This window comes from Aquarana catesbeiana, linkage group LG04, assembly GCF_042186555.1.
Source record: "Aquarana catesbeiana isolate 2022-GZ linkage group LG04, ASM4218655v1, whole genome shotgun sequence".
NCBI lineage: Eukaryota > Metazoa > Chordata > Amphibia > Anura > Ranidae > Aquarana > Aquarana catesbeiana.
In genome coordinates this window covers 345,684,631-345,700,965 of record NC_133327.1, presented here as the reverse complement: position 1 = coordinate 345,700,965, position 16,335 = coordinate 345,684,631, and the positions used below count along the sequence as shown (strand labels likewise).

The window sequence follows — 16,335 nt, the reverse complement described above, 5'->3', positions numbered from 1 at the left end:
CCTGTCAGAGCACCGCCGATTCCTATGGAGGGATTGGACGAAAACGGACAGCATGTCCGTTTTCATCAGATCTCATCCGATAGGACGAATGCAAACGTATCGCCATACGTCTGATTTTGGCAGATCGGATGTCAGCGCTGACATTCGCCGCTCCATAGACCTGCATGGAGCGTCTGTTCAGGTCCGCCTAAAAAAACTGACAGGTCCGTCCGTGTGAAAGGGGCCTTAGACAGGAGCCAATTAACCTACCAGCATGTCTTTGGGTTGTGGGAACAAACCCACGCAGGCAAACTCCAGAGAACATTTTAATACTAAACTGCAAAATTAAATAATACAAAAAATATATATATAACTATTTTTTTGCAGTTTAGCATTAAAATGACAACATATTCGGTAGCATTACAACAAGACCCAGACAATGCTACCAAATATATATATATATATAGTCTGGGACATGAGCAGTCTCATGGATGCAGTGTCAGCCCCAGTGGGAGGAGTATGTATTGTATACAGGAAGTGGTCACGCTCGTGTCTGCTGAGGGCAGCCAATCAGATGACAGCCGGTAGCAGCGTGCACAGGTCGCTGTGATGCCCGGTGTATCCACCTAGCTGTGTGACCAGAGAGGGCAAACATGGGAGCCGCGCTGTCCCGAGCTTTCAGGAACTTTAATGTGGAGAGCAGAGCTCACCGGCTTATCGGGAAGGACAAGCCCAGCCCTGCGCCCATGTACCCGGGCACCAAAGAGACAGTGGCTGCTGTGCTCTCCAGTAAGTTATCAATCTACCTTAGTATGACTTCGTATTGAGACAGCGGCGCAGCTCACCACACAGGGCTGTCTCCAGCTACTGCGTTATATTGTTCTGCACGCTGCCCTTGGAAGGGGAATGGAAGTATGTACTGTACCGGAAGTAGTTGTGTAGCCGCAGGGCATGCTGGGAGTTGAAGTCCTAAACAGTGTGGATGGTGGTGGAGGTCATGCAGGGCGATTGTCAGTTCTAATGCTGTAAACTAGGGAATAGTTGTCTGGTGCCCTTCATTTCCAAGGAACAGTTTGAAGAAGATTTACTGAATCTGGTGGAGCTGTACATAGTGACCAATCAGCTTCTAGCTCCAGCTTGTTCAATCAAGCTTTGACAATAAGCCCCCTGTTCACAGCGCTGCCACTTGACAGGTCGCACCCTATTGTCGGCATTGGAACTGTTCAGATCAGTGCGACTCAGACTTTGCGGTTCTGCATGGATTTGTGGAAAAAAAAGGTTTCTGCACTACTTTTTTTTTTGCTATTTCAGCTGCAACTTGCATTGACATCTGTGCATAAAGTCGCACAGATGTTTGCCAGGTCGCACTGGATGTCACACTGACCTGCGGCTTTGAAATTGTGCAACTTCTAGTGAAGTCGCATGATTTCAAAGTCGCATTCAGTGTGAACCAGGGCCTAAACCTGGAAGCTGATTATTATTATTATTATACAAGTTTTATGTAGCACTTAACAAAATGAAGGCAGACATTACAGTTACATAGCAATTTGGCACAAGAGGAATCAGAGGGCCCTGCTCATTAGAGCTTACAATCTAAAAAGGGATGGTCAATTGATACAAAAGGTAATAGCTGTGGGGGATGCGCTGATGGAGGAAGTAAAACAGTGTATTAGTTAGAAGGCAGGATAAGCTTCTTTAGGCTAGGTTCACACTACTGCGGTGTGGGAACACAGCGAATTTACTGCGGGTTCCTGCACTGCCATATGCGAACTGCTGGGGAGTGTCATACAATGTTAACGACACCCCCAGTTCAGCTCACATATCGCACATGTGAAAACCCATGCGATCCAATTCTGGTCCGAACAAAAAAAAGGGTCCTGTGCGAGTTTGGACCGAATGCGGTGCGATATCAGCCATACTATCTGTATGGCTGATATCGCACAGCACAGACATCGCATGTGATGTGAACAGCAGTGCGCTGCGAATCACATACGATGTCTGCCACCGCAGCAGTGTGAACCTAGCCTCAAAGAGAAGGGTTTTCAGGGATCGTCTAAAGATGGATAGCTTAGGGGACAGTCGGACAGATTGGGGTAGGGAGTTCCAAAGGATGGGAGAAGCTCTGGAGAAATCCTGGAGGATTACTATGCACAGCCACACCAGTTTTAGTAAATCCCCCCTTTGCTTCTATCACATGCATCATTCTTAGTTTGCTAGAAACAGTTGTGATACCTTTTTAATCATTCCCTATTTTTAAAAGATATCTGAACTCAAGAAAACAACGTCCTATAATGCAGCTTACCAGTCCTCAGATGTGATGGCTGAATATCTGTTCAGATCGTGATAGAAATGTAAAAGTGTTTTCAGCTTTTCAACCTGTTATCTGTGGACAACAAAGATGATGGGGGGGGGGGGTTTGTAGTCAAAATCAAGCAGGGTAAAAACGTGTTTGTAGCCCAAATTAAGCCAGGGGAAAAACTCTGTTCCTCCATATATACTGTACAGTGAGCGTTGTCACCCTAGGGCAGGAAGTGGGTTACATTTACACAGGTGATCACTGGCATACATGGACCCTGGAAAAATTGCATTCAGGGTGTGCCATCTGTCTGTAACTGTAGGTAACCTCTGGGTGTGTGTGTATACATGGGAACAGCCGGGGCTCCCGTCAGCCTGTCATTGCTTTGTATAGGCTTCTCAGCCACTGCTGTTCACCTACACCTGTGATTCCAATCATAGGAATTCACTATATGCCATGTACCCATAAAGTGGAAAAAAAAGCCAAATTATATCTATTCTTAAAAATGTTCCCTCCCCACCAATCCTACCTATTCTTAACCTGTATAAGAAAAGATCTGTATGCTTCCTAATCAGCTCCTGTCACTTGATCCCTCAGCTCTGTGTCAGGGACCACTCAACGGCTCTGAATTCCGGGAGCCATGACAAGTTAAGTCATCCTCCAGGACGGCACCCTGAGAGAAGACTGGTCCCACCTGCCAGGAAACACAATCAACAAAGAGGTTAAAACCCCCACCGCTCCCTGTGCTCCTCAGTTCTTGATTGTGTTTCCTCACAGCAAAGCAGTTTTTTTTTTTTTTTTTCTAAAAGACCCAAAGCCGTGGGCTGGTGGTCTCCCTCTGGGAGCCGGGCCGCAGGCTTGTGAAGCTTTCGGGTCCAATAGGGCTTGCAGATTTGGGAAGAGCCCCCCTAAGAGCTGAAGGACCCTGGGCACAGTGGGGTACCCAGAACTCCAGGGACCATTTTTCTGTCCCCCCCCCCTTAACTGGCGGGTGTACGTTCAGCGGGGGGGGTTGGCGATCGGGTCTCCCTCGGGGTGTCCCCCCGATTCCTGGTCGCTCCTGCAGAGAGTCGCGTGGGCGGCTAGCAGTGAGGGAATTGCGCTGATCGGCTGGGCTGAGAGGACTTGGCGCCATCTTGCCGGTGACAGGAAGAGGAATGACACGGTTTCCTCCATAGCGCCGGAAATGACGTCGCCACGCCTCCCTGGGTCACTTCCGGTCCAGGGCTCCAGCAAAATGTAAACAATGTTCTGAGCTGGGAGCGGAGGTATGACCGACGGTGGAGCAGGCATCCACATCCTGCTCTTACCTGATCATCAGCACTAGTGTCAGCAAGAGATGGAAGATTCTGGTGACAAGATGGAAAGAGAGCAGAGGCCCTCAGTGGCCACAGCATTAGAGGAGACCACAGGAGGTGAGTCGACCTAGCTGGCAGGGGAAAATAATGGGGGCAGGGGACTCCGACTCTTACTCCTGTGGGACATAGCAAGGGGGCATTGCTTTCTAACTTGCATATGTGTCTCTTATAGGGGAGGATGTTACTGCTCAGGTGGTTGCCAGCCGTCCTAAAGCCCCTTCGGGCTCTAAGAGATGCGGATATTGTAATGATAAATTGCCACAGGATCACTCTAACATTTTTGTTACAAGTGTATCCACAAGCTAGCAGGGAAAGAGAACTCTTGGGTTATGAAAGACTTTCTCTTCGTTCAGTTGGAGATGCTGACAACCCTTAAAGCTTTCCAAACAACCGTTAAAACTAGGGACCCTGAACGCCACACTAGCAGAGAGGGTTCTTCCTCCCAGGAGGGCCCCTCCTCTAATAGAGCAGAGGGTAGCATACGTGGGCGTCTGGAACCCCTGAGACCTCTTACCTCTCAGGATTCTGCGGAGGAGGCTGAATCCCCCGATCAGAGTGGTTCTGATGAGGGCATTGAGGACAGTCAGGAGGAGGAGGAGCAGGAGGACTCCAGACCAGGCAGACATTACTTTGCTGCCGATGATATTGAGGGCCTTTTTAGGGCAGTGTATGCTTTAGAAGAGATTCAGGAACCCGCAGCACAGGTATCCACACAAGACAGGATGTATAGAGTCTTGGTTAAGCTCAATCCAAATTTCTCCCGATCGACCAGGCCCTTAAGGATATCATTCTGAGAGAGTGGAAGGAACCTGAAAGAAAATTTTTGAAGTTTAAAACTTGGAAATGTAGGTGCCCCTTCAAGGAGGAAGAGAGATTCTTTAAGACACCTAGATTAGATGCTTCCCTGGCTCAGGTGTCCAAACAATCCAACCTCTCATTTGAGGATGCGGACAACATCAGGGACCAAATGGTTTGACGGGCCGAGACCCTCATGCGCAGGGCCTGGGAAGCCAATGCTGCGGCTATGAGTCGTGCCTTGGCTTTGGCTTGTGTGGCTATAAACGCAAACTAATGGATCATGCGTCACAAACCTCTAAGCCCAAACAGGTCTTGGACTCTTTTAGAGGTGATTGGGAGGCCAGTAGCCTACCTGGCAGACGCAGCGGTCGAAATGGTGCGTACAACCACCAAAGCCGGTGCCCTTTTGAATTCCGCAAGGAGAGCTTTATGGGTTAAGACCTGGGATGGGGACAACACTTCTAAGACTCGGCTGTGTGGTCTTCCATTTGAGGGTTCCCTACTCTTCGGCACTGGGTTGGACTAGGCCCTTTCTAGATCTACAGAGGAAGGCAGGAAGTTTCCCATAAAACCTAAAAAGGATAGGGGAAATTTTTTTTTTTGAGGCCCCCAGGCTACAAACCGGTTTAGAGTTAAAAAGGAAGGTACTGTTACCAGCTCTGGGGGGGTCGGTAAAGGCAAGCAGAAGGGAGGACTTCTCTTCCCTAGCCAGAAGTCTGTCGACAAGGATACCACGTGACGTAAGGGTGGGGGGAAGACCTTCCCACTTTCTCTCTGTGGGAAAGGATTACTCAGAGTCCCCACATCCTTCAGATAGTAAGAGAGGGCTACAGATTGGACTTACTCTCCTCACCTCCCCCAAATTCCATTTAACCCACTTACCCAGGGACCCTCAGAAAGCAGGTCTCTTACAGTGTCAGACAGCTGGCAGAGCAGGGGATCATAGTACCAGTCCCAGCAGAACAGTGCGGGCAGGGATTTTATTCCCACATCTTCCTAGTCCAAAAGCCCTTGGGAAAGTGCTGCCTCATAATAAATTTAAGGAGGTTCAAAAGGTTCCTGCAGTACAAAAGGTTCCGCATGTAAAGCATCTATACCAGTGATGGCGAACCTTGGCACCCAAGATGTTTTGGAACTACATTTCCATGATGCTCAACTACACTATAGAGTGCATGAGCATCATGGGAAATGTAGTTCCAAAACATCTGGGGTGCCAAGGTTCGCCATCACTGATCTATACTCAGAAAGCATCTTATGAAGGACGTATTTATGGTAACGATAGACTTGAAGGACGCCTATCCTCATGTCCCTATTTATCCAGAACACCATGCCTTTTTAAGGTTCGCGATCCCCTGCAGCACTGGAAGTTCTCTGCCCTACCCTTTGGACTGGCAGCCAGTCCAAGAGTGTTTACAAAGATCCTGGCAAAAGTGGTTGCATTCCTCCATCTCCCAAGGGTAACGCTGATCCCCTATCTCAACGACATACTGGTTTACAACCAGAGTCGAGATCGCCTTCTTTCCGACCTGGCCAAGGTAGTGAGTACCTTGGAGTCCCTGGGATGGATTATCAGCCAGGAAAAGTCCTCGCTGGTTTCTGCCCAGACAAAGTTCTATCTAGGATTCCTGGTGGATTTAACAGCACAAAAACGTATTTTGCCTCGGGGAAGTAGAGGGCCTCATTGCAGCAGTAGCTTCCCTTCTAGAATTAGAAGAGGTCTCTTACAGAAGGGTTATGACAGTTCTAAGGTTGATGACATCCTGTATCCCTGCGGTTCTATGGGCTCAGCTCCATTCCAGGACTCTCCAGCAATTCCTCCTATCTCCTGGGACAGGAAAAGAGGAACGCTGGACAGCAGGGTTCCCATTCCAGGAGGGGTGAAGAGGTCTCTGCAGTGGTGGCTCAATCCTCAGAGGTTCTGGGAGGGCCAACTCCAGCTCCAGCCCCTCAGGGTAACAATGGATGCAAGCCCCTGGGGTTGGGGGGCCCACTTAAAGGAACTCCAAGCCCAGGGAGCCTGGAACCGGTCAGAGGAGCGCTTCCAACTCTCGGAAACTCTTGGCAGTCGGGGAGGCTTTAAGGGCCTTCGATGAAAGAATCAAGGGCAAGGAGGTCCAGATCCTTTCCAACAACGCAACCGCGGTGGCCTTCCTGAAACATCAGGGAGGCACCAGATCTCGCACTCTTCTGACCCTAGCTCTGGAACTCCTGGAGTGGGCAGAGCAGAGAGTTCCCTCTATCCCAGCAGTGCATATAAAGAGGCCATACAATGTTGAAGCGGACTATCTCAGTTGGCAGCCGATTCACCAGGGTGAGTGGAAATTGAACCCTGAAGTGTTCTCCCTCGTATGCTGGCACTTCGGCAGCCCAGAGATCGATCTCTTTGTCCGCAGAGGGAACAGAAGAGTGAAGAGATATTCTCTCTCATTCTCTCTCTCTCTCTCTCTCTCTCTCTCTCTCTCTCTCTCTCTCATTCTCTCTCTCTCTCTCTCTCTCTCTCTCTCTCTCTCTCTCTCTCTCTCTCATTCTCTCTCTCTCTCTCTCTCTCTCTCTCTCTCTCTCTCTCTCTCTCTCTCTCTCTCTCTCTCTCTCTCTCTCTCTCTCTCTCTCTCTCTCTCTCTCTCTCTCTCTCTCTCTTCCCCCCCCCCCCCCCCCTTCCGCTTGGCATATGCCTTTCCCCCCTTAGTTCTGATCCCGAGGATACTGCAGCAGCTGAGTCTCTCAGAGGGCAGACTGATTCTGATCGCCCGATGGAGGACCTGGTTCCCTTCCCTGGGAAATTGGCCGTAGATTCTCCTCCAGGGCCCAGTCTGCCCCCAGATCCCAACTTCTTCAGGCTGACGGCTTGGCTCTTGAAAGGGAGAGCCTGCGAAAAAAAAAAAAAAAAAAGGGGGGGGGGGGGGTCTTCTGAGAGAGTAATCGACACTCTTCTTTGAATAGGAAGCCGGTTACCAGGCGCATTTACGCCAAGGTCTGGGGAGTCTTCTCGCGCTGGTGCCAGGCAAAGGGGACTTCCTAACAAGAGATCCCTGCCATCCTGGATTTTCTCCAGGATGGCATGGATCAGGGGTTGGCAACTAAGGCCCTCAGGGTTCAGGACGCAGTCTTGTCCAGTTTTTTTTGGACAGGAGGTTGGCTCTAGACCCCCTGATTTAAAAGATTTTTGTCAGCCAGAGATAGGCTGTCCCCAGTGCAGATGAGCAAATTTCCACCTTGGGACCTAATGCTAGTCTTGGAAGCCCTAACCAAGGCACCATTTGAGCTGTTAGAAGGTCCAGTCACTTATTAGTTCGTTTGGCCAGAAGAAGGGTCAGCAAGCGTCTAAAGCATCCATAGCAAGATGGATCAAGCAGATTACCTTAGCCTTTGATCAGCTGGTAGGGCAGACCCAAATAACCTTAAAGTGGATATAAACCCAATGTCATCCTTTCTAAACTACTGCCATAGGGGTTATCTATAAGGATATACATGCCTCCTGCATGTATCTTTACCTGTCAAATGTCTCCCATCTGCCTGTTATGAGACCCGAAAAACTGCATTTCTTACACTGAACTTCTGCTATGATCTCTAACATCCAGTGAAAAGACAGGAAAGTAACCATATGACTTCAGCATGCCAAATCATGCTAAGGTGTGGAACAACCAATCCTTGCAGAGCTGCTGAAGAAAGGAGTGGGGGTGGGAATTAAAAAATAACGAATGCTAGTGCACGAGATGTAAATCACCTGTCACTCACAGCAAGGGGGTGGATTTGACAAAGTTTTTCTCTGTTTGTCAAGATTTATCTCACTGAACAATAAAAGAGGATTGCTCAGAGCTGGATTAACTCTTTGTGGCAAAACTGCTCAAATGATAGGAAACCTTATACTCTACATTATGACATAAAAAAAATAAATAAATTTGGGTTTGCATCCAATTTAAGGCAGATTCCACGCGGTCTCTGGCGACCTCTTGGGTAGAAAGGGCCAGAGCAGCTACATGGACAAGCCAGAGCACCTCCTGAGACCCTACAGGGTGGAGTTGCTGTCATCTCAGGCTCTGGCGTTTGTTAGGAAGGTCCTACAAGCTGTTGTCCCGCCCTAAGGTAGGCCTGAGCTACTTGCTCTTCTCTCAGGGTGCCATCCTGGAAGACGACTTGAGAAGATGACTCAGTTACACTTACCGGTAACGGTATTTCTGGGAATTCTTCCAGGACGGCAGGCCTACTTCCCTCCCGCTTGTTTGGTATATTGGTTTTGTATAGAGATTTGAGGTGTTTCACTCTCGTGCACTGGTGTGGGTCAATACTTTTTCACAACTGAGGAGCACACGGAGGTGTGGGGGGTTTCAACCTCTTCCTTGATTGTTCCCTGTTAGGTGGGACCAGTCATCTCTCAGGGTGCCGTCCTGGAAGACTTCCAGAAACACGTTGGCGGTAAGTGCGGTTCCTGCTTGTGTGATTGGCTCACTGCTTTTCCCAGAAGTCTGCCCTAAGATACAAGTTCAGGCATCCCCTGCAACATAAATGTCACTTTTGGTGAGATACTCCCAATAGGAAATCATGTCTAAAGCGATACAGGCCCAGCAGCTTTCCTCAGCGCTCTGTCGGTGCCACAGCTGATTGATATTTATGAAACCACTCCCATTAGATTTACTTTCCCACATGGGCACAGAGAAACGCACAGTGATTTCTTCGGAATATAAAAAGGTAAGAATTTTCAGCAAAGTTGTGAGGGCTTGTTCACACTTGACGAAATTACTGACGCTCAACAAATGCTCCTATAGTGTTTGTATGACGTTAGTGTGGACGTCGGACAGGGTTCAATGAGCTTTAGAATGTGTCGTTTTGCAAGCGTTAAACGCTCCCTAAACGCCATATGCATGGTTTCGTAGCGTTTAATGAGTGTTAAAATTGCTCCACGATGGAAAGTTACTAATTTATGCAACCGCACCAATACCGCGCCGAAAACACCTGCCAGAGAGTTACCATAGACTTGAATGGGAGGCGTTGAAAGGCTTCAAACGCCTCTTGACTCGACATGAGGCTTAAATTTTAAAGCGACGTGAACAGCAATGTGCTGTCTATTATATCTTGTGCATAGGTGTCTGAGGAGCATTTTTAATGCCTGTCAAACGCCTGCTCTTAATGCCAGTGTGAACTAAGCCTTAAAATCCTTGCAATGTACAAAGATCACCCAGAGGGGAATGTTTTTTTTTCTTAGCAAAAGTGGAGTTACTCTTTAAAAAATTTCCAAGGTGTAATCCAGCACTGTGAGAGCTGCTGACTCCTGGAAGAACTGCTGGATCTGCTATATCATGCCTGCTGCGATACCATCAAAGTTTTCATGAGAAAGCAGTGGATGGCAGCCTTGGCCATGCAAAGTGTTAGTCCTTCTGATAGGTTCCCTCTCATGTTTTATTCATAGCGAAAAAGTAAAAACCTCTGTAATGCTGGGTCACATATATGTGAATTGGATGCGTTATTTTATTTTTTTTTTTTTACCCACATCCAATTTGCATAACATGTTAATGTGACCAGCTCTCAATGGAGCCGTTCTGCACTTGTCCAGGGTGGCGGGTGTGCTGTTTTAAAAAGGGTCCTGTGCAGTTTTGGGTTTGGTTCAAGTGCAAATTAAAGCGGGATTCCGGCCGTAAAAAAAATTTAAGTCAGCAGCTACAAACACTGTAGCTGCTGACTTTAAATAAGTACTTACCTGTCCTGGGTGCCCGCGATGTCGACCGCCTGAGGCCGACCCATCCCTTGGCTCTCGGGTCCCGGCACCGCCATCCTAGGTAAGGGAAACAGGCAGTGGAGCCTTGCGGCTTCACTGCCAGTCTCCTCCTGCGCACGCATGAGCGCTCTGTGAATGGCCCCGTGGTGTTCTGGGAACACACAGTTCCCAGAAGACAACGGGGCCGCTCACCAAGGAGCAGAACACGCCGCGGAAAGGAAGAGGCAGATTAGGAAGACTGCCTAGCAACAAGGGTTTAGGTAAGTTTTTTTTAATTTAGGATTTTTGGTGAATTTTTTTTTTTCAGGGTGGCCCTTCACTTTAAGGTACTTGAACTGGTATACAGAAACACATTGAACTCCGGACTGCAAACCACAGCCAGACATGTGTGAACCCAGCCTAAACCCAAGAGCTAATTTTTCTTTCATCATTCTACTTTTTGTTGTTGCATGGATGCTAATTACTTGCAGATGCCTGTTGATCCTGCCAACATCTGCTTCTTCCAAGGGACGGGTGACAATGCTAACCCTGTGTTATAAATGTGGTAGCATTGTAACATTGGTTGCATAGCATAGCATTGTCAGCCCACCCTTCTAAGTACAGTGTGCTGTACCAATGCACAGCCTGCCTGTAGCCAGAACTGAGCCAGGTTATTGGTGCTGCCCTAAAACGTCTAATGGACAGAAGTTCCTACCATTCTGATAACACAGAAGCAATTGATCATGATTGCAGTGATATCACTGGCTTATTCTTACACCACAGAGGATGAGCTGAAGCAGTTACATGACCACTGACATTTTTTCTAAACTGTGTGTGTATGTGTATATATATATATATATATATATATATATATATATATATATATTATATGAAAGTATTCAGACCCCCTTAAATTTTTTACTCTGTTATATTGCAGCCATTTGCTAAAATCATTTAAGTTCATTTTTTTTTTTCCTCATTAATGTACACACAGCACCCCATATTGACAGAAAAACACAGATTTGTTGACATTTTTGCAGATTTATTAAAAAAGAAAAACTGAAATATCACATGGTCCTAAGTATTCAGACCCTTTGCTCAGTATTTAGTAGAAGCACCCTTTTGATCTAATACAGCCATGAGTCTTTTTGGGAAAGATGCAATAAGTTTTTCACACCTGGATTTGGGGATCCTCTGCCATTCCTCCTTGCAGATCCTCTCCAGTTCTGTCAGATTGGATGGTAAACGTTGGTGGACAGCCATTTTAGGTCTCTCCAGAGATGCTCAATTGGGTTTAAGTCAGGGCTCTGGCTGGGTCATTCAGTTGTTGTGAAGCCACTCCTTCTTTATTTTAGCTGTGTGCTTAGGGTCATTGTCGTCTTGGAAGGTAAATCTTCGTCCCAGTCTGAGGTCCTGAGCACTCTGGAGAAGGTTTTCGTCCAGGATATCCCTGTACTTGGCCAAATTCATCTTTCCCTCGATTGCAACCAGTCGTCCTGTCCCTGCAGCTGAAAAACACCCCCACACCATGCTTCACTGTTGGGACTGTATTGGACAGGTGATGAGCAGTGCCTGGTTTTCTCCACACATACTGCTTAGAATTAAGGACAAAAAGTTCTATCTTGGTCTCATCAGACCAAAGAATCTTATTTCTCACCATCTTGGAGTCCTTCAGGTGTTTTTTTAACAAACTCCATGCGGGCTTTCATGTGTCTTGCACTGAGGAGAGGCTTCCGTCGGGCCACTCTGCCATAAAGCCACGACTAGTGGAGGGCTGCAGTGATGGTTGACTTTCTACAAATTTCTCCCATCTCCCGACTGCATCTCTGGAGCTCAGCCACAGTGATCTTTGGGTTCTTCTTTACCTCTCTCACCAAGGCTCTTCTCCCCCGATAGCTCAGTTTGGCCAGACGGCCAGCTCTAGGAAGGGTTCTGGTCGTCCCAAACGTCTTCCATTTTAAGGATTATGGAGGCCACTGTGCTCTTAGGAACCTTAAGTGCAGCAGAATTTTTTTTGTAACCTTGGCCAGATCTGTGCCTTGCCACAATTCTGTCTCTGAGCTCTTCAGGCAGTTCCTTTTGACCTCATGATTCTCATTTGCTCTGACATGCACTGTGAGCTGTAAGGTCTTGTATAGACAGGTGTGTGGCTTTCCTAATCAAGTCCAATCAGTATAATCAAAAACAGCTGGACTCAAATGAAGGTGTAGAACCATCTCAAGGATGATCAGAAGAAATGGACAGCACCTGAGTTGAATATATAAGTGACACAGCAAAGGGTCTGAATACTTAGGATCATGTGATTATTTCAGTTTTTCTTTTTTAATAAATCTGCAAAAATATTAACAATTCCGTGTTTTTCTGTCAGTATGGGGTGCTGTGTGTACATTAACCGGTTCAATGCTGGGCCTTTTCACCCCTTCCTTCCCAGACCAATTTTTAGTTTTCAGCACTGTCGCACTTTAAACGACAATTGCGTGGTCATGCGACGTTGTACCCAAACAAAATTGACATCCTTTTTTCCCCACAAATAGAGCTTTCTTTTGGTGGTATTTGATCACCTCTGCGGTTTTTATTTTTTGCGCTATAAACAAAAGAAGAGCGACAATTTTGAAAAAAACACAATATTTTTTACTTTTTGCTATAATAAATATCCCAATTTTTTTAAAAAAAAAAAACTAATTTTTTCCTCAGTTTCGGCCGATACGTATTCTTCTACATATTTTTGGTAAAAAAATCGCAATAAGCGTATATTGATTGGTTTGTGCAAAAGTTATAGCGTCTATAAAATACGGGATAGATTTATGGCATTTTTAAAAAAAAAAATTATTTTATTTATTTTTTTTTACTAATAATAGCGGCGATCGCAATTTTTTTTTTTTTTTGTGACTGCGACATTATGGCGGACACATCGGACACTTTTGACACATTTTTGGGACCATTCACATTTATACAGCGATCAATGCTATAAAATCGCATTGATTACTGTGTAAATGTGACAGGCAGTGAAAGGGTTAACCACTAGGGGGACACAAGGGGTTAAATGTGTTTCCTAGGGAATGCTTCTAACTGTAGGGGGCGGGAACGTACAAGGGGAGGAGACCGATCAGTGTTCCACTGTTCTGGGAACACAGATCGCTCTCCTCTGAGCTGACAGGACATGGATCTCTGTGTTTACACACAGAGATCCACGGTCCGGCCCGGTTAACGGGCAATCGCGGGTGCCCGGCGGACTTCGCGGCCGCCGGGCACACGCACCGGGTCCCGAGCAACGCGGCGCGCGCGCGCCCCCTAGGCGGCCGGGAACCCGAGGCCGTCATATGACGTCCACCCAGGATGGGAGATCCCATCTGTGGACGTCATTTGACTATAGGCGGGTAGGGAAGTGGTTAATGAGGAAAAAAAATGAACTTAAATGATTTTAGCAAATGGCTGCAATATAACAAAGAGTGAAAAATTTAAGGGGGTCTGAATACTTTCCGTCCCCACTGTGTATGTGTGTGTGTGTGTGTATATATGTATATATATATGTATATATATATGTGTGTGTGTGTAATAAATATATATATAATTACATTTTATTCCTAGCATAAATGTGCAGAAGTCTGTTGATCCTGCCAGCATCCTCTTATTTTCTTCCTGCAAACAGTGCTAGTGAATCCTGTGGCAGGTGGTTGACCCATTGTGCAGGCTCCTATATGCAGACTGCAGGAACTGCATGCCGACAAACAAGTAGCTTGGGATCTGACTTGTGAGACCCCAAGTCACATAAATCCCATTTTAGTCAATAGGAGCTGTCTTTATTAGCACTACTGAAGTCGCTCTGACTTTAGAAAAGGTTCCTGTACTGCTTCATGGCCACTTCTATCTGACTTGTACCTATAGACTTTAGGCTGGGGTTCACACTAGTGCGAATTGTATGCGGGTTTCCCCCAAGGTTTTTTTTGTTTTTTGGGGGTTTTTTTGAGCTGCAGTGTGCATAAGCCCTAAGTCAGATCATCATCTTAATTGGTGTGATTTGCATCCGAGATTACAGGAAGATTATCCAGGCATTCCCTGAAATTGCTTCAAAGTTTCCTTGAAGTCACATTGCTATAATCTTTTTATATGGACTATAGACTGAAGGACTTATGAATAAATATTTGTGGAACAAATCATCTGAGTTTCCATTATTTCTTATGGGGAAATTCGCTTTGATATACGAGTGCTTTGGATTATAAGCAGAATTCTGGAACGAATTATGCTCGCAGTCCAAGGTTGTATATCCAAAAGATCCAACCCCCAAATACAGGTGACTTAACCTGGTACTGCATAAGACTCATTTCAGCACCTCTGTAGTTTCCTCCTTTCAGCACCTCCTTTCAGATTGGCCTACTCACAGGACCTAGTGATTACATGTCACAGAATTCAAGTAAATGTGTAGGGAACTTCACAAATAACGTTTACACACTTCACGATTGTTCAGATTAGGAGTAGGCTTGAAATTATTGAAATATAATGTGTAAACGAATATATGATTTTACATTTAATGCATAGCCACGCTTTAGGCCTCATGCCCGCCATGGTGCAGAGACCTCAGTTTTTCTGCATGTGTTCTGCAAGAGCACAAAAAAAACATATGTGCCCTGTTCACGCAACAACACTTGTTTTACGTTCAGATTTTTTCTGATCACATGCCTGACGAAGGTGTCCTGCGTTGCTCCGAAACGTTGCACTATGTCTTCTGTGATGTGATCATTCTTCAATAAAGATTTGGACATAATTGATGATCTGTGGTGTGCTGGCGAATATGTGCATTAGGGCACATAACTGACGCACATAAAAACTGATGAGCATGAATGTAAACTGATGTGAAACTGATGTCTCTGCAAGTGAAATCTGTGCAGTTTTCCCATCAGTTTTCATGCAGGTATGGTGTAAACCGAGTCCTAAAACTTTTCATAAGAGTTGGTGAGAAATTTGATTTAGAACACTGTAAATATACCCTCCAAAAATGTATATATATATTTAGTGATTTACAGTTTGTTTGTTTTTTTTTTTTTTTTTTTGAAAGTTGTAATTCGATATATGTGTGTTTCAATGAAAAAATGATGGCCCGCTTTTGAGAAAAATTTAAATCTAATGGATATTCTTAATTTTACACAATTGCCTTTTTTTTAATTTAGGTCACCCTGAAATCCAGGAAAAAGTTTTCAAAAGGGATGATAAACTTTTATCACGACTGAAGGAAGTTTATGTTGACTCCATGGACCCTTTACCTGAGGTAAACTGCATTGATCAGCCATAACATTATGACCACCCACCTGATTATAGTAGGTCCCTGTGACAGACTCACCCGGGACAGAGGCTATTGGAGGGGACTAAACGCAAGCCTCTTGCCCACCGATTATGGGCCCTAGCATTTGGGGGAATGGTGCTCTCTGTGAGCTGTATGCCTGGAGACCCTTGGGTTGGTGTTACTTTGGATTCAGCTCCATGTCCCCCCAAAACACACAGACTCTGGGAACCCTTTATATGCCATATTAGAATGATAAGACTGAATTATACTGTTGGGACACATCCTGTGAGAAGATGCTGGTGTCATCAACTCCACTCACCTGTCTGACGTCAGCTATAATGTGCTTAATGTAAATAAGTTTAGTCTAGGTTCTAAGGGTATTCAACTCGTTGTTTGTTCTAATTAACCCTGTGTTGATGTTTATGGTAATGTGTGTTAATTGAAGAGCTGATCACATTAGCCACCAGCACTGGCTAGGAGACGAACAGTCTAGGCTGAGGAAGGGGGAGATTGTTGTTTGTATTGTTAATTGTAATTAGCTCCAGCTATTGTGTTTTATACTACTGTGTGAAGCTCGGTGCCCACAAGTCTGTCATCTGGTCTGGGTAAATTTAATAGTAAATTAGCTCATGTTAATTAGGTTAGCTTTGTGTCATCCTGGTGTATAAATGTGTGTGAGATCTCAAATAAAGAGTTAGTTCTGATGTACTCCAAGACTGGTGTTGTCTAGTTCTTGGGGGTTCCTATAGCCAGATCCATTGGGCTCGTGTTCCAGAACTTAGGAAGCGGTATACTGACGGAAGCACTCAAGCGTAGTGTGGGACGTTCCGTGACAGTCCCCCTTTTGCCGTCAAACCAGCCCTGACTCATCGAGGCATGGACTCCACTAGACCTCTAAAGGTATGCTGTGTTATCTGACACAAAGCCGTCAGCAGCA

The 16,335-nt window shown here is 46.0% G+C and overlaps 1 protein-coding gene across 1 annotated transcript in view; it reads left to right on the top strand.

Moving 5' to 3' along the window:
• The first annotated feature begins 468 nt into the window (after window positions 1-468).
• The window catches only part of NDUFAF4 (NADH:ubiquinone oxidoreductase complex assembly factor 4), a 38,929-nt gene continuing 23,062 nt past the window's right edge, over window positions 469-16,335 (top strand). The window contains exons 1-2 of the mRNA XM_073626970.1: window positions 469-768; window positions 15,286-15,383. Of these exons, the coding sequence (XP_073483071.1) occupies window positions 633-768; window positions 15,286-15,383 (234 nt within the window). The 5' untranslated portion in view covers window positions 469-632. The remainder of the gene's footprint in view (window positions 769-15,285; window positions 15,384-16,335) is intronic.